This window comes from Vipera berus (assembly GCF_964194415.1).
Source record: "Vipera berus genome assembly, chromosome: 1".
NCBI lineage: Eukaryota > Metazoa > Chordata > Lepidosauria > Squamata > Viperidae > Vipera > Vipera berus.
Window position 1 is genome coordinate 15,958,810 of NC_138202.1, and position 17,989 is coordinate 15,976,798.

The 17,989-nt window shown below is 42.2% G+C and overlaps 1 protein-coding gene across 2 annotated transcripts in view; it reads right to left on the reverse strand.

Moving 5' to 3' along the window:
* Positions 1–1,603: 1,603 nt before the first annotated feature.
* The window catches only part of PALM (paralemmin), an 86,722-nt gene continuing 70,336 nt past the window's right edge, over positions 1,604–17,989 (reverse strand). The window contains exons 8-9 of one of the 2 annotated variants that reach the window (XM_081345595.1): positions 12,658–12,789; positions 1,604–7,615 (exon numbers count right to left, since the gene is read on the reverse strand). In XM_081345595.1, coding sequence (XP_081201721.1) covers positions 7,059–7,615; positions 12,658–12,789 — 689 coding nt within the window. In that variant the 3' untranslated portion in view covers positions 1,604–7,058. The remainder of the gene's footprint in view (positions 7,616–12,657; positions 12,790–17,989) is intronic. The other variant, XM_081345596.1, reaches the window with a different exon arrangement.

Genomic DNA, 17,989 nt, shown 5'->3' on the forward strand with positions numbered 1-17,989 from the left:
TTTAAAACACATCCTGAGGAAGTGAATTCTATCAGTTAACACCATCTCTGGATGAAATAGCACTTCCTCTTCTCCACTCTGCCTCTTCTGTCAAACTGACTTCTTTCAATAACTCCCCAAGTTTGAAACCTACCTCCCACCAATCCTCTAACAAGGTCCAGAACTGCCAGGCAGCCAGATCCTGCACCTGGCTGGGATTTCTGGGAATTGTAGTTCCACTCTTTTTAAGGGCAGCAGAATTGGGAAGGCTGGTCTGTTCCTGAAGGAGAGGAGAAAAAAAATACTTTTCAATCAACTCCCCTCTTTATAATTTCAAACACCTTTAGGACTACAGGTAGTCCTCAACTTATGTCTGGTTACTCAGCAACCATCTGAAGTTCTGATGTACCCCGATAAGAGACTTATGACCCAGATTTGAAGTTCTATATCTGAAGCCCCTTTGGGAGAAGCTATTAGGCATTCAGCAACCAGCCTGTATTTATGGTTGTTTGCAGCACTCCATAGTCATGTGACTGTGATTTACGATGTTTTCTGGAAACTGGTGTTTACTTCCAGTTTTCAGCCCGAAATGCCAAGTAGTGACCAATGGGTTCACTTAATGACCATCGTGTTAGCTTAACACAGGTAGTCCGTGACTTACAACCACAATTGAACCCAAAATTTCTGTTGCTGAGCAAGAAAGTTAAGTGAATTTTGCCCTTTTATGACCTTTTTATTTTTGCTACAGGTGTTAACTGGATCACCACAATTGTTAAGTTAATTGCAGGTTATTAAGTGACTCTGACTTCCCCATTGCCTTTGCTTGTCGGAAGGTCGCAAAAGATGATCACATGATCCGGGGACACTGCAACTGTCATAAATCTGAGTCAGTGGCCAAGCATCCAAATTTTGATCATGTGACCATGGGGATATTGTTGAAAACGGTCATAACTCACATTTTTCAATGCCGTTGTCATTTTGAACAGTCACTAAATGTACTGTTGTAATTTGAGGACCTGTAACCATTGCAAAAAAAACCAACCACCATAAAACCAATCACGGTCACGTGATGATGGCTTTACAACTATCATGAATAAAATGGCTATTGGAAATCAGTGGGATGGGCCTCTAGTAGTACTGGGTGTGATGCCCCACAGGGTGTAAAATCTGTCGCCCTTGATGCTGGAATCAAGGTCAGGGGGGAGGTTGAGTTGATCAGGTGTATCCGAGTCACAAAAATCAGGTTGGCTGCTGGAACCACACAGTTCATGCCCCACTACTTTTTTTATATAAGGTAGGTGGACAATGACCAAGCCAGAAATCTTTTAAGGATGACACACGTCTCTCGAAACTCTTTCCCAAGAAAGAATGTTTGTCATCGTCACATGTTAAAAAATATTTATTTGCCCTTATTTCCATGTTTGGATTACCTGTTTCGCTTAGTACTGATGCTGAGTTTTTTAGAATTGGTCTGCTCTACTGCTCATCTCTGTACAATGTGATATTTATCATTCTTATCATATGCAACTTTTGCAGATTTTTCCAAGGACAGTCTAGGGCTAGGCATCATTCTATTTTTTTAAAAAAAAAACAAGAGGAAAGGAACACCTCCAAACATTTTTGTTCCAGATGATTCACACTTTTTATTTGCTCTGTTCCAGTATATTACAAACAAACAACAGAGAAGTGTGCATGTGTGTGTGGCAGGGTGTATTTAAGGTAGATCTTCAAACAGTTGGCAATGATGTTTGGAAAGCTTGGGAGAAAGGGGGAAGTGCACTTTTGCGAGCCAAAGAATATGGAAGGAATTAAGTGGAGAACTAGGCACACAAAGGATATCATCACCATGTCATACACATTAGATGAGACAGAGACTGGGTGGTGGGGGAGAAAAAGTGTGCAAGGGGTTTACTGCACCAGCACCAGAATCTCTGAAGCAGCACCTGATAGCCTCTTCATGCCTTGGTTCTCCTTCAATCCCCTTGACAGATCTTCTCAGCTTCAGAGAAATCCAGGTAGGAGTGTTCGCTGCTGTTCAATCAACCCAGATGAAGATCCTGGTTGAGTAGAGAAGAAAACAAGACATCGCCGATGGAGATTGGTTGCTGGAAATGTTGATGTTGAGGGCCTTCCCAACAGCCCAAAGAACAGTTCGAGATTTCTAGAGCTTTTGAAGACTGCCCCTTGTCCATTATAGAGAAGACTCCCAATTGATGTCTCCACAAAGTGCCAAAAAAATATACAAATAGTGGGTGGGGTCTCTTGGCTTGTGAGCTGACCATTGACAAAATTATGGGTTGGTTCATAAGCTGTGAGTTTTCAGAAGCCCATTGAACAGATGATCAGGTGACACACCTGGAGAACAAAAGATCTATGAAGGACCAGTTTCCAAATCACAAACTACAACAATGGACTGTTGATTTCAGAGTCAAAAAATAATGGGAACTTGAGCAGAAAGTCTGGAGACACACAGTCTTTCCTTGGCTTGGAAGTCATGGGGTTCACCTCTTCTAGCTTTCCATGTCTAATAGGGAAATTTGGCAAAGAGGCATCCATGGACTTCTCTTCCCCTGGAAGAATGGATTCATAGTATAGACCCACCAAATTTGAAGGGATTCCCAGAAACTCTTGGACGGGGATTTCCTCCACTCCACCATACAATTTTTGATCTCTCATTTTTAAACACCCTCTTTCGCCACCCATATATTATATTTATTATGCAGGATAATTCAGTTATTGTAACAGAATAATGCGTGATAACTTTTTAAGCACAACCAGCCTCGCCCAACCACAGAGACTGGTTGAATCCAGCGTAAATCCCAAGGAATTCCTTTACAATTAAATTAATATGATCATGCCCCCTCATTATAACTAGCAATGGGATATTTTTTTGAGCGTTTTAATATTTTCCCCTCGGTCTCCATCCCCAATCTCCCACCCATTTGGAAATGCAAAGGTAATTTTTCAGCCAGAGAGAGAGAGGAAATTAAAAATAGTAATAAACTAAGGCATAGTCCACATGTGAATTATTGTCTGACACTGATTGAATGCAAATGACCAAGCTCTAATGCAGTGATTCTCAACCTTGATAACTTTTAAATTGCATGGACTTCAACACCCAGAATTCCCCATCCAGCATGCTGGCTGAGGAATTCTGGGAGTTGAAGTTCCATGCATCTTAAAAGTTGTCAAGGTTGAGAAATACTGTTCTAAATAACAGCAGAAACAGCTCAGCCCCATCTCTATTTTTTATTGCCCACATTATGTTGAACCCCAGCTATGCAAGTGAGAATCCATACAAGTGTTGAGAAAGTTCATCTAAATTAGTGCTGAGATTTCTGCACCAGCCCCAGTTCTGTGATTTGCCCTCAGAGGATAAACCCAGATCACATTCTTAGATGCTGATCATCTCAATGCTGGAGTGCTAAATTTCTTCTCCATCTCTAAGGATTAGCTGCAGGTGGACTACATAATGGTCAAACCATGGAATCTTGCCCCCTCCTCTTTTAAGATCGCATTCAACTCTTCATCAAGGTTTGCAAATTTAGACATTTTTAAAGAAGGTGAATTTGAAGAAGACCCATTGTTCAACAGGACAGCCTATGCTTTGAATGTCAAAACTTCTAGATTAAATTGGCTGCTTTGTTTTAGGGCTACTGCTATCCTGAGTAGCCATCCCTGATCACAATGAACAAATAATCTGAATTAGGAAGGGTTTACATCTCATTGTTAAGGCAAAAGGTTCAAGTTTGATCCTTGCCTAAAATTTCTGGTGAAAGAGGTAACAGGGCATCTCTGCATGGCTTTTTCCAATAAGCCTGCTGCTTTGCTAGTTACAGGAAAATAAGGAATCAGAAAATGGAAGGAGAAAAGTAACAGGATGATGTCCTTCAGAAAAATATGATTGTCAAGCCAAGCAGAAATGTGCAAAAGAAGCTCACCCAGTGACTACTGTCTTAAAACTTTGCACGGATGCATTTTATGAATACAGATGGAAGAAGTTGCTTCAATGATATCGCTATGGAAAACTCTTCTTCCAGGTTCTTTTGGTCAATGGAAGGAAATGTCCTCAAAATGGCTTACTTCAACTTGGAACCCTAACATTGCAACTATAGTATCAGATTCTATTTGACCAGCTTCTCTGTCACAAATCTCAAACTTTGGGGAGATGGAATAGGGAATACACTCCAAAATCCTAAAATACTGATCTGTAGGATTGTAGTGTTTGGAGATGAAAAAAACATGCAAGGCCTCATTGGCAACACCCTTATGTGCACAGGGGGTCTGCTCTACCATATAACTGTTTCTTCACTGCTTCTCCATCAGATCCAAAGACTTGTTAAGGTCTGCTCCTAGCAGTTGTGTGGGTTCATTGAGAAGCTGGAAACCCTGATACGTTTGGAAGATACAATATTTTGGGAAACTGATGCAATGGTTTGTTCAGAGCTTGGGAAAGATTCAGGTGATGCTTTCAAAACAATTATCTACACACTTGACTTATCTGAAAGGAGAAGAACTAAATACCAGATCACAAAAAATAAATGAGAAAGTCTCAGTCCAAAGAAACAGAAAGATACATTTGGAACTGGTTGAGATTGCTAGAGCTTTATCTTTCATCTTTTCAGCAAATAATGTTTAAAAGGATCAGTGGGGATCTTGCTTTCAGCCGAATTTAAGGGGAACGGATGTTTCTTGATTCCATCCCCGAGCCACACTCCATATTTTCTAAGATCATCCATCTTAGAGCTTTGAGTCACATTCTTGAAAAGAAAGTTGTGCTGATAATCTAAAAAGGAGTAGAACAACAGGAAGTATAGTTATGAAACTGCTCTGCGGATGCCCCACAGACAAGTTGACCAGCACGAAGCTGGGGCCTAAGCTGGGGAATAGCTTAGAAAGCAGGGCCAATCCATGGGTCTTAGTTAAGCAAAAGAGAAATTAAGATGCCCTATTAACTAAGTATATCATGGCCAGAAGGATGATTAGCCTGGAGATATTTTATATATCTATATATAGCCTCTGATTTCAAATATATGGGATAAATCTTCCACAATCTGGAATCTCCAGACATATCATGATACTACATTTCCCAGAATTCTAGGTTGACACATTTATGCCAAGTGGGAGCCCCAGAAGCTGTGGTCTCCATACAACTGGGGACTGCAAATTCAGAGAAGGTTTGCCCCAGCCAAACCCAAATATACTTATGTTATTTGTCTTGGTAGCTGAGGTGGATCCGTTTAATTTGGCACTTCAGGTTGTAACATCTCAGGAATGGAAGCAGAGACAGGCTCTAGTTTCTTTAGGGGATGAGATAGTCAGCACCTTTTGAACCTGAAACACCTCTTCTCCAAAAATTCCAATCACCACCAGTTAAAAGAAATGCTTGGGAAGCAGCCTTGAACTGAAGAACCTTTTAAAGGATGTAAATAAAAATGGGAAAGGCCCAGATAAAAATAAGGAGGAGGGAGGGGAAGTTGTTAAATATTGAATAGTGCCAAGGGCACTTTGTCCCTTAAAAGACTTGAGGAGGAAGCAGAGAGAAGGAAGTATTTTCAGAACAATGCCCACCCACCCCCCAATCGATATCAGAGATCTTGATGCAGCTTATCAGGAACCATGGTGCCAGTTGGCTAGCACCAATTGTATCTCTTCTACAGTTTCACTATTATTCACTTTGTGCCAATGGCTGAGAATTTCTCCTTTTTACCTCTAAATAATTTCCCATCCTGGGTCTTTGCTTACTGTTGGTTTTAAATGCATTTTGCCTCTTCCTTCTGGGAAACCTGTGACACTCCCATTCCTCCCCCACCAGTCTTTCATTGGACTGTTCTTCTATCTCTACCTTGTCCGGTGCTGAGCACCTGACAGTCCAGCTGAGTTCTCTGTTCCACTGACCGAATCCATCTTATCTTTTCCCAATCTAGATGCCCTTCAGATGTGTTAGATGACAGTTCCCATCATCTGTAGCCAAATGGTCCAATGTGTAAGTCCTAGGTTGGGGAAGACTGGTCTAACAGCCACAAAATATACATATAGTGTCAGTAATTCTTATCACCAGCTGGGACTCTGAATCATAAAGTCTACTCAGACATCAACCATAGCCGTAGAATCCTACAGTCCAGAGTAGTCGTTACCGTGGCATTTGGGAAAAAGAAAAAAAGAAAACATACAAAATCAGCCCAGTTTTTCTTTTTCAGAGCTTTAAAGTTCAATCATTACAACCTTGTCAAAGCTCCTGCAAACAACAGGATGGGAAGGCCAATAAATTCTTGAGAAGATGTTATGGAATTATTTTGGAGGTTCAAGACCAATTTCTGTGGTGCACAAAAAATGAGTTGACCTATTTTTAAAACTTGTGAAAAACTTGGTTTGCTTGATTGTTTTCTGATCTTAATTAACATTCCCATTGTAGAAGATTTTTGTTATCTGTATTCTTAAGGAACTTGGTAAATTACGATGTGAAGGACTTTGGGAGATATCAAAGATATTTGCATTTCAAAAAGATTCAGAAATTTCAAGAGGAAGCCAAGAATGGTGAGTCTCCTTTCTTGATCAATTCATTTTCTCTTTCAAACATTTCAGAAAATGGAAACAGGGCTGAACTGTGGGGAAGCATTCACTTTTTTCCCGTTTCTAATCGAAAGGCCTCCAGGTCTATTCAACCATTACAATTTAAAATGCCCAAATAAGAAAGAAAAGGGACTGCAGTGACCGATCACTTCCATCATTAAATTTTGGGTTTGGTCCTTTATGAAACAATGAATAAAAGTGTTAATGGAGGCAGGGGAAAAAAACAACCAGACTGGCAGCTTGGTGTCAATGTTGGCTATTTTACACGATTTCACCAGCACTGCACTTATATTCCCCCAGTCACTTGAAAATAAGGGGGGGAAACATCCTTGGGGGATGCAAATAGCACATTTTGTTAAGTAAAAATAGCAACACTTTGAACTCAAGACTTTTGTAGAATTGAGAAGATAACCGGGGAGGCGGAGTCAAGGTGTCCAGGTGAAAATGATGGGAAAAGGCAGTCCTGATTGGCTGTACAGTTGAGGGAAGGGCTTGGCAAGGGCCTCTTACATAACCGAGCAGCATTTACAACGCTGTTTCTTCACGTCAAGATCCTGGTCTGCTTCTTTGGGGTCCGTGTCATTGGCCGATGGCTGTGCTCCAACTTGGTTCTCCTCTTTCTGAGGTTCCATCGCGCTGCCATTAGGTGGGGCGTGATCTGCTGTGTAGTCTGCCGCTGGCTTATTCTCAGCATCTTCTATCACCACCAGCTCGGCCTTGATTTGCTCTCCTTCGAGCCCCAGCACCTTTTTGGTTTCATTTTCATCTTCCACATTCTGGTAGCCCATGAAGATCATGGTGACAGGTTGTTCTTTGCTAGGCTCTGGGCCTTCGCCCCCAAGCTTTGGACTCTCCATTGGTTTAGCCTGCACACCTGTGATTTCCTTCCGGGGGGTGACCTTCTGACTTGAGAGATTGCTTTGGGCTTCTTTGGCAGCCTTCTCAGAGACTTCACTCAGGGTAACTTCATCGGCCTTATGGATGAGCTCATCCACTTCGGATGAGCTGAGCTGGTGGACACCATTCTCAATGGCCCCATCTTCGGTACGGACTGCATGGACCACTGCAAGAGAAGATGAGAGAAGATACACAATGAAGGCAATGAGAAGCGTGACCAGACCTTCACTGCTGCTTTCAAAAATGGCTTATGGGCAGATATCCTTGTTTCTTGTGGTAGAATGTAATCTACTGTCTCAGGAGGAAAGGACAGACTCTTCCCAGAGAGCAGAAACAACATAGCTTCAAGTCTTTAAAGAGGAGGGTGAAGGTGAATCCCCACCTAGCAATTCACAGAATACATCTTGTATGCAGGTAATTGATTAATCCGGCAAGATTAATGTCAAGCCCAAAGGACCAAGAACAACACAAGGAGTGAGTTCAGAGCACTTTCCTTATCGTTGTTCACCTATAGACAGAAATCTTGCTAGGCTAAATCAATTACAGGTAGTCCTCGACTTATGACAATTGAGCCCCACATTTCTGTTGTTAAGCGAAACATTTGTTAAGTGAACCTGCTCCATGTTACAACCTTTCTTGCCGCAGTTCCTAAGTGAATCACTGCAGTTGCTAAGTTAGGGACTCGGTTGTTAAATGAATCTGGCTTACCCATTGACTTTGCTTGTCAGAAGGTCGCAAAAGGGGATCGCATAACCCGGGGACACTGCAACCTTCATAAATATGAGTCAGTTGCCAAGCGTCTGAATTTTGTTCATGTGACCATGGGGATGCTGCAATGGTCGTAAGGGTGAAAAATGGTAGTAAGTCGTTTTTTTAGTGAAGTGGTAACTTTGAACGGTCACTAAATGAACTGTTGTAAGTTGAGGACTACCTGCACCTACATAACTATTACCCCGTGAACTGCTAGAGGGTGTCTACGGAGATTATCAGTCATCCAGGTCATGGTTGTCCCAAAGGTGCTTTTTCACGAGGCAGCTGGACTTTCATGTTTTCCTTTGAAGACATTTCGCTTCTCATCCAAGAAGCTTCCCCACCATCCCGTCAGAACTGAAGAAGCTTCTTGAATGAGAAGTGACACGCCTTCAAAGGAAAACAAGAAAGTCCTTGTGAAAAAGCACCTTTGGGACCGCCTTCAGCCTCTTGTTGCATGCCAAAGATTCTACGCTACGTTGTCTCTTTGCTCTCTGGGAAAGGGCCCTTCCTTCCTGCAACTCTGGACTACATTCTACTACATTTCTACTCCCAAAGGTGTTTTTCAAAAGGCAACTAGACTTTTTTGTCCTCGAGGGAAGGAAAAACGGGGGGGGGGGAGTCCAGTTGCCTTTTGAAAAACACCTTTGGGCCAACTATGATTTGAATGACTGAGAATCTCCATAGATACATTTCTGCTCCTCAAGAGACGCTGAAGTGGCACTAGAGATCCAAAAATGCCAAGAATTTCTCCTTTAAAGCAGAATAGATTTGTTTATTTTGGAGGGGTTTGATCAATCTTGTAGACCTCTGACAGATCAACAGTTAAGCACCTCAAATACCAACCACACCTACCTGTTCTTTATTCAAGTGTTTTGTTCTCTCTCTGGGTATATTAGTGTCAGGCCAGTTCCCAAGCAATTCGATGAAAGAACCTGCCCTTTTCTTTCAGAGATGAGAATGTGAGAATGGGGTGACTCATGGGAAGCCAAAAAGGATGTATAAATAATGTTCTGCCTTCCATTATATTGGTATCTATCTTTCTGGGCAGGTTTTCTGGCTTCCTACCTTATTTTTCAATCCAAAGTGAGGAACATCTTCTAGGAACTCTTTCAGAGTTCTTCTCTTGAGAAACAGCTGGGAGGTTTCCCCCCCCCCCATGGAGATTTTTTTTTATAAAAAAGCAAACATTTGGTACATTTAGAAAAGCCACTTATACCCAGCTCTCATAAATATACTTTTTTTTTAGGTGGACGAAAATGGATGTTGAATTTGGACAGAAAAAGAAAAAGCAGTAAGTGTAGGAAAGGAGTGGGTCAAAACAATTCTAGGGATTTTTCAACCAAGACTGTCCTTCTTACTCTTTATCTCCTTGACCTGCACTTTCATAATAAACAACAATCCCTTGCAGTGTTCTATTCTCCACACTGGAATGGAAGATAAGAAAAGTAAGGAGGGTTTACAGTGCTTCTGGCAGAAAAATGAAAACGTGACTTAACTTTTTAAACTGAAAAAGGGGAAAAAATGTGCCCTTTATTTGAACTTAACTCCTGCTTATGATCACACAATGCTCTAGAATTGATTGTTTTCTTCCCAGATGTTTGAACTGTCCACCCTAGCCTATTGCCCCACAGTTTCCTAAGGATTTCCCATCTGAATGGTGTCTGTATTATAACCTGTTGTAAACTTAGTGCTTGTAAATCAATTAATGTTGACAAGATGCTGCCACTTGCCGAGACTTAAAAACTTTAGGCTAAAATCCTCATCCTCATCCTCATCTCAAACATCTCAGTACAATTGCAAAAATTGTCCATTGGGATTTATATGGAAAATTCAGCGTTACTGTTTGCAAAAAACCACTGGGATTTTTTTGTGCCTGAAAAAAGCTTGCAAAATGAGATCCAAATTTTGTGAGATTTCAATATGCAAACTGTTAGGAACATGATCTCATAGGTACTGCTATTACAGAAAGGAATGCTGCTGACTTGTTGAAAAACTATGGAGAAAATATCTGAATACCATAATTTATATACTAAGGCTGAAAAATAACGGAGCATTAAACATTATACCAATTATAATGGCACCTCTTGGCACAATGTGAAAAGGATTCACCAAATATTTAGAAATATTAAATTTACTGGACCTCTTTAAAAGACGTTTTATAGCAGTGTTTCCATAACTCAGATTATTAAGTAGGACCTAAGCAATTGGAGATAACATCCAGTCAATTAGACTATGATAGTCATTTGGGTAAATGAGATAATATTAATAATTATTCATAGGAAGTCTTGGCTTCTGAGCATTGTACATATTTCTAGTAGACAGCCTTCCTCCTGAACACAGAATGTTTCTGCAATTCCTTTTCTACCTTGTGTGCCAAAACACTGCAAGCAAGATGGATACAAGGCAAGAGATGGGATTCCTCTAATCCAGCACCAGGAAAAACCAGCACAAATGACAATTCTGATCCCATTTCCCTGAAATTAAGTCTACTGCAAGTTGTAAAGCTTCTGATGTTGATTTGGGTTTATAGGTAGTCATTGACTGATGGCCACAACTGAGTCCAAAATTTCTACTGCTGAGCAAGATAGTTGTTAAGTGAGTTTTGCCCCATTTTACGACTTCTCTTGCCACAGTTGTTAAGTGAATTACTGTAGTTATCAAGTTAGTAACATGGTTGTTAAGTGAATCTGGCTTCCCCCATGGATTTTGCTTGTCAGAAGTTTGCAAAAGGTGATCACATGACCTTGGCACACTGCAACGGTCATAAGTATGAACCAATTGGCAAGCATCCAAATCTTGATCATGGGGATGACCATGGGGATGCTGCAATGGCCGTAAGTGTGAAAAACGGTCAAGTCACTTTTTTCACTGACATTGTAACTTTGAACAGTCATTCAATGAATGACTGTTCATTACAGATTGCCCGTAAGTTGCGGGCAATCTGTACTTGGGCCTTTTTCATGGCAGGGCAGAGTGGATTGCACTGCCATCTGTTAGAACAGCAAAGATCCCCAACCTTTGTGGCTTGGCGGCTAGGCTGGGGGGGGGAGAGGGGAACTGGGCCACATGAGCGGCAGGCCGGCGCACACAAGTTGAGTTGTATGTGCACGTGTGTTTGAGTCTCCAGCCAGCCACTCACATGGCCTAATTCTGAACAGGCCACGGCCCGATAGTGGCCTGTGGCCCAGGTGCTATGGAAGCTTCTCAACATCCTGGGAGCACTAGGGTGGTGGCCAGCTAGTCAGGCATCCCAGATAAGGCAGTGAGCTTCATGGCTGAAAGGCCACAGAGACCTTCAATAGCAAAAGCATTTAGACTTAAGTAGCACCACATTATAGGGATGCGGTGGCTCAGTGGGTTAGGAGGCTGAGCTTGTCGATCAGATGGTCGGCAGTTTGGCGGGTCAAATCCCGAGTGCCGCGTAACAGAGTGAGCGCCTGTTACTCGTCCCAGCTTCTGCTAACCTAGCAGTTCAAAAGCACGTAAAAATGCAAGGAGAAAAATAGGGACCACTACGGTGGGAAGGTAACAGCGTTCTGTGCGCCTTTGGCGTCTAGTCATGCCGGCCACATGACCACGGAGACGTCCTCGGACAAGCGCTGGCTCTTCGGCTTTGAAACGGAGATGAGCACCGGCCCCTAGAGTTGGAAACGACTAGCACGCACGTGCGGGGGAACCTTTATCTTTACCTTTACCTTTAGCACCACATAGTGCTCTGTAGCACTCTCTGGGTGGTTTACAATGCAGAAGCATTATTTGCATATTGCCCCCGACAGTCTGGGTCCTCATTTACCGACCAGGGAAGGATGGAAAGCTGAGTCAATCTTGTGCCCTAGCAGGATCAGTTTTCAGGCTGTGGGTAGAGTTTGCCTGCAATACAGGTAGTCCTTGACTTACGACCACAACCTAGCCCAACATTTATGTTGCTTAAGTGAGACAATTAACGTTAAGTGAGTTTTGCCCCATGTTACGATCTTTCTCCCCCACAATCATTAAGTGAATCACTGCAGTTGATAAGTGGTTGTTAAGTGAATCTGGCCTCCCCATTGATCTTGCTTTGTTAAAAGGTGATCAAATGACCGTAGGACACAGCAACAGTCGTAAGTATGAACCAGTTGCCAAGCATCGGAATTTTGATCACATGATTATGGGAACACTGCAAATATCGTACGTGGAAAAAAAAGGTCCTAAGTCACTTCTTTCAGTGTCGGCGTAACTCTGAACGGTCACTAAATGAGCTGTTGTGAGTCGAGGACTTTAACCACTGCGTCATCAGAGTCCCGACACAATTCCAAACACAACCTCTAACAGCTGTGCTGCGGGAGAGAAGCCAGATCTTCTGGAGTCAATGCGACGTGCTGCTCAGGACTCCATCTGAGTTCCAGGGAGCATGAAAGAACTTTGCAGGAGGGCAGAGACATCCTTGGTCTGTGGACCCTCCCTTCCAGTGCATACCTTTCAGCTCGTCCTCGTACACTTTGACTCCCTGAACTGAGTTCCCTTTGGGTAGTCTAGTGGTGCTGGACAGGACTTTGGTCTCCCCTGTGAGTTTGTCCTTCTCCACAGTGATCTCTACAGAGTACATAGCTGGGACATAAACAGGACACAGTGAGCGACAAGGATGTTTCTGCTCCCCCTCCCCCCGCCCTCTCCCTCCCAGAGCTCGGAAATGAAGCATTCGGTACGAGCAGGGGAGGTGGGAGGCGCAGGGCAGCTGGGGGGAACCTGTGGACAGGCCCAAAGCATTAGAGGCAGAGAGAAGAAGCACAGCACAAGGCAAGCAAAGGCCTTTTTGCTCAAAGGAACAGCACACCAAAGAGCATCTGAGATGTTGCTTGATCCCAAATTCTTAGCAGAGCCTATCGGTGGCTCTCCTTGATGGTATATTAAGTCACCATTTCTAAAATGTTGACCTTGGGGTGATCTAAACCGATGTTTTTTCCAACCTTGGCAACTTTAAAATGTGCGGTCCCAGAATTGCCTAGCCAACATTCAGAGTGTTATCGTGTACACCGAAAAGACACGTTCTCTGTAGCTTAGAGTTGATCCGTTAACCAAAGATGAGATGGGGGTTTAGCCGAAAGGTTACTGATCAGAGTTTTTGCTTTTGGAAAAGGGCGGGCAATATAGGAAAGAAAAAAAAGAGAAGAGTTTAAGCTTAAATGAAGCCGAGGAAAGATGAATTTAAGATTTGTTCAATAAAGAGTGGCTCTGCATCAGTGCTGAAATGGGTATGAAGAAGAACAGAGCAAAGAAGGAGAACATAAGGATAGTGTATTTGTGATGAAGTAGTAAGTATGAGCAATAAGCAATCTTTTTGGGTTAGGACGCTGAGCTTGTCGATCAGATGGTTGGCAGTTTGGCGGGTCAAATCCCGAGTGCCGCGTAACAGAGTGAGCGCCTGTTACTCGTCCCAGCTTCTGCTAACCTAGCAGTTCGAAAGCACGTAAAAATGCAAGTAGAAAAATAGGGACCACTACGGTGGGAAGGTAACAGCGTTCCGTGCGCCTTTGGCGTCTAGTCATGCCGGCCACATGACCACGGAGACGTCCTCGGACAAACGCTGGCTCTTCAGCTTTGAAACGGAGATGAGCACCGGCCCCTAGAGTCGGAAACGACTAGCACACATGTGCGGGGGAACCTTTACCTTTTACCTTAGTAAGTATGAGCAATAAGCAATCTTTTTTTAAAAAAATAAAAATAATAAGGCTTCCTTTCAGCTGAAGTCAACTTTGGTGACTTCCTGGATATTTCCTCCCTTTACAAGAGAGATGGATTGCATAAACATTTAATTAATAAATAAAATCAACATAAATAACTTTTTATCTTTTCTTTCTTCCAGGATGTTTTTTTCTGACTTCTCTGCTTAAACAACAGCCCTGGATTTTCCCAGGAATCATCTATTTAAGAACCTTGTTTAGCTTTTTGAGATTGGCCAAATTTGCCCTTTTATGGCTAAGATTAGGCACAGCAAATTTCCCAAGCAAATTTGATTAGTAAAAGCAAAAGCAAAGAATGCTGAATTGAGCATCAGAGCAGACAGGAATTTAGATTAAAAGTCAGGTTAACTTCTTTGTCAGTGGGAGAGAAAGACATGATTGGAACTGGGAATTTGGGATGAAAAGGAAGGAAGCATGGAAAAGCCAGATGTGGAGAGAAGGACTGCTTTGTCACTTAACGCTCAGCAGACCTGCGGTTACCATTTGAATATAACACCAGCCCAAAGTTCATTTGCTTATCCTGACAAGGATAATATACTTTGTCACTGTTTGCAGGCAGAAAAAGGAATACATGACTGTGTTTGCAGGCTGTCCCTGATCTCAGGTCAGGAAGTAACATGAAACAGCTGTAAAACTATTCTTTTGGCATCTGACCTGCATACTTTCAGCAAAGGAGTTCTGAAGCAGGGCAATGAAATGTCAAAAACACAAACAACATGATGTTCTGTGTGCTCAGCTGAAATGCAACTATTATGTTGGCTTGTTAATTACTTAAAAGCAAAAATGCAAAGCATCAAGTGGAGAATGAGATTTAGATAAAAAGTGAATTGAATTTTAGGAAGCATTTTCCCACAAAGTCCAAAATTATTCTCAGTCTGATGTGTTGGAGTACAAAGTCCATATTTTCCAGCTAAAGCACTACATCAGCTAGCTAGGATGGGAGATGTAGTTCTAACATGTGTGCAGCCTGCCTAATTAAGGAAAGGTGGCACAGAGTTTGGGCTCATTCCAGTTGACAATTGTCCCTGAAAGGACATAAAATTTGGACATACGTGGGCCAGGACTCTTTTAAAAACAGTACACAAATTGCTTTCTCAGCGTATTTGTTACAATTTTAATTCAGGATGGCTCAGAGTTTTTCAGTTCCATCAGGCCTGCGTGTTGAAATGCATATTTAAACAAACTATAATCTCCAAACAAAAATGTAAATGCAATATCTAATTTATCTCAAAGCACACACTCGTAAATGCAGTTTCTCCTGTGATATAGTGTGAATGTTTGCAGAGTCATGGACTACAGTAATTGGTCATTAAATAGTTTTCTGGGGGAAAGAGCTAAGACTGTGTGGCCTAGTGGTCAGATGGACGGGCAGCAGGGAGACGCAGATTTTACCCCCCTCAGCCCAAAAACGTATGGTCATCACAGCCTACCTCACAGGGGTGTTGTGTTAGGGAAAAATGGGATGAGAGAACACTATATTCTTTGACTTGATTAATCTTAGGAAAAACAAGCTATAGAGGCAACAGGGTAATAAATAAATAAATAAATAAATAAATGAATGAATGAATGAATGAATGAATAAATGCATGTTGCATTTGCCTGCAAATTGTGAGAAAGGTGGATTTTTGAAGCTGCAGCCATCTCCTTCCCTGTCCCTATTGATTAAAATGTCCTATTAGAGCCGGACACCCAACAGAGCAGAAAGGAGACAAATTCATCATGATGATCGAAGCTGCCTTTGAGCCCCGAGCACAAAACAGATCAAACTGTACAGCTCACTCAGAGGTTTTCCAGTTCAGGATAGCTGTGATGCAGCTAATGGGTAACACACCAGTTAAAACAACATTTATCAAGGGCAGCTCTGTGGTGACTGGGTGTTTTTTTTTTTCCCCTCACTCCCCCCCTCCCATTCTTCCTTTGACCTTGCAGAAATGGAGGACATGTCACTTCGGGCTGTATCAAGGCAAAAATCAAGGCCAATCAAGTGTAAAAAGCAACACCAAATTTGGCCTTTTAAATGCATTGGGAATTGCTTTTCAGGGAGTGACGTAACTAGATGATAAAATATGACCCTAGTCCTAGGTTTTAGGCACAGGACTCAATTTATCTTATTAAATTTATAATGCTGTCCATCTCACTATCAAGCAACTGTGGGGTAGGATACAGTAGGTTAGGATAGTACACAGCTCAGAATCACTTCTGTGAGATGGACAGCTGTATGAATGAAATGAAAATGAAATCTTGTCTTTTGAATTTGCCGATTAGATTACTTTGTTGTTATAGAAATGGCTGGTATTTACTAAGTGCTGTATGTAAAACACTGAAGATGTAATTTTATTTTGTATTCTACTGCGCTGAACTAAGTTGGAAGTCAATGCTTTTTTCGCCGTTTATCCTACACTTCTCCTTCCCCCCTTTTCCCTTTGCTATTTCCCTATTATCTTTATTTTATTTATATTTTAGATTATGATAACCTTAATTTAAAAAACAATTTAAAAAGAGGTGGGGTAGTTGTTTCAGCCCCATCTCAGCCTCAGATAGAAGACTTAAATAAACTGGGTTCATCTCTCTCTATAAATCTGGCACAAAAATCATTCAGTTGGGCTGAGGGGACAGAAATTCATTGTTGGAAGATTTGGTGAACTAATAACTTTAAAGAACTTTATGGAAACTCATAAAGTTTCCATAAAACTTTACCTGTTCTGGCATTAAGATCCCTTTAAACAGGCAACGAACTTTTGATTGTTTTGCCATGGGTACCGTCTGATGCACTTCACCAACCATTTGGTCAGTCTTTCACTCAGATGCCTCCTAGGAACGGAATCAGTCAATCACGCACTGGTCATTTTAGGCTGATGCAGGTACCTTTCCCTCCCTTGGGCCTCAAAGCACAGTCCTCCAGGGCTGTTGTATTTTCAGAGTCTGCTTCTTTTAACCTGAGCCTCTCTCCCAGGACCCACCAGATCTTTGAACTGATTCCTGACTCAGAGACCAGGATCAACTTGAACAACAACTGACTGGAGATGGTGGGTGGTCCATATCTGAAGCAGAAAGGAAAACCCACTCTCTGTTTGCTGCCTCACAATGCAGTTCTCCCTGTGCCTGAGAATTTGAACACAGGTTTAGCGCAGTTCTAGAATAGCACTAAACTTGTGTGCCGGCGGTCAACTTTGGTTTTGTGCAAGTGTTTTACACAAGTTCTTTCAGCAGGAACCTGATGCTCTAATCTTCTGTCAAAACCTTTCTCCTCCCACCCCAATATATGTTAAGGAGAAGGATGGGTATTTGCCTCCCCACTAGCTGGTGACCTTTGTGGGGGTTGGCAGAGAAATAAAACTGGGAAATAATGTGAGTTGTATCCTGTAAAGACAGCCTCATTCATCAGAATCAAGAGTGCAAGAACAGATATTGCTACCAGGGTAGTAACTTTTACGTCATTATAGTTTTCTGCTACCTCAATGTGACGGTATGTGGGAAAGATCTTGGGAGGCTGGGCAAGAGAATACTGCCAAGGAAATGGTTAGATAAAAGAAAGTATAGCCCACAACTGGACAGTGGGCAGGGGAAGAGGCTCAAAAGAAATCCTCCTTAGATAGTTGTGCTGCAGAGGGGACAAGGGGGAAAATTGCATTTTTAGAATTGCAAGATTCTGTCCAGGTAACTTCACAATAAAGTAGAATTAGCTCATCTGGTTGTGATTCCTGTCTGGCTTATCCTGCTAGGTCAACACACAAGGAGTCTTTGCACTTCATGAGGTCAACACTCAAGGACTCTTTGGACTTCATGGCCATGTCCCCATGAAGGTGCTGCTAGCAAGTTATTACATTCAATGACTGCAGATAGATTCAACTACCATTCCAAAAGCATCTTTTTTTTAAAGGCAAATCAGGCCCTGATAAGGAAAATCTTCCTGACAATAAAATCTACAGTGCACAACAGTGGAACTCCATCTATGGGTCTCTCCCTCTCTGGAATCTTTGGGCTTTCCAGTTCTGGAAGGGGCTGGAGAGTCACCAGACATGGATGATTTAAATGATGTTCCTGCATACTGCAAAAGGTTGGACTAG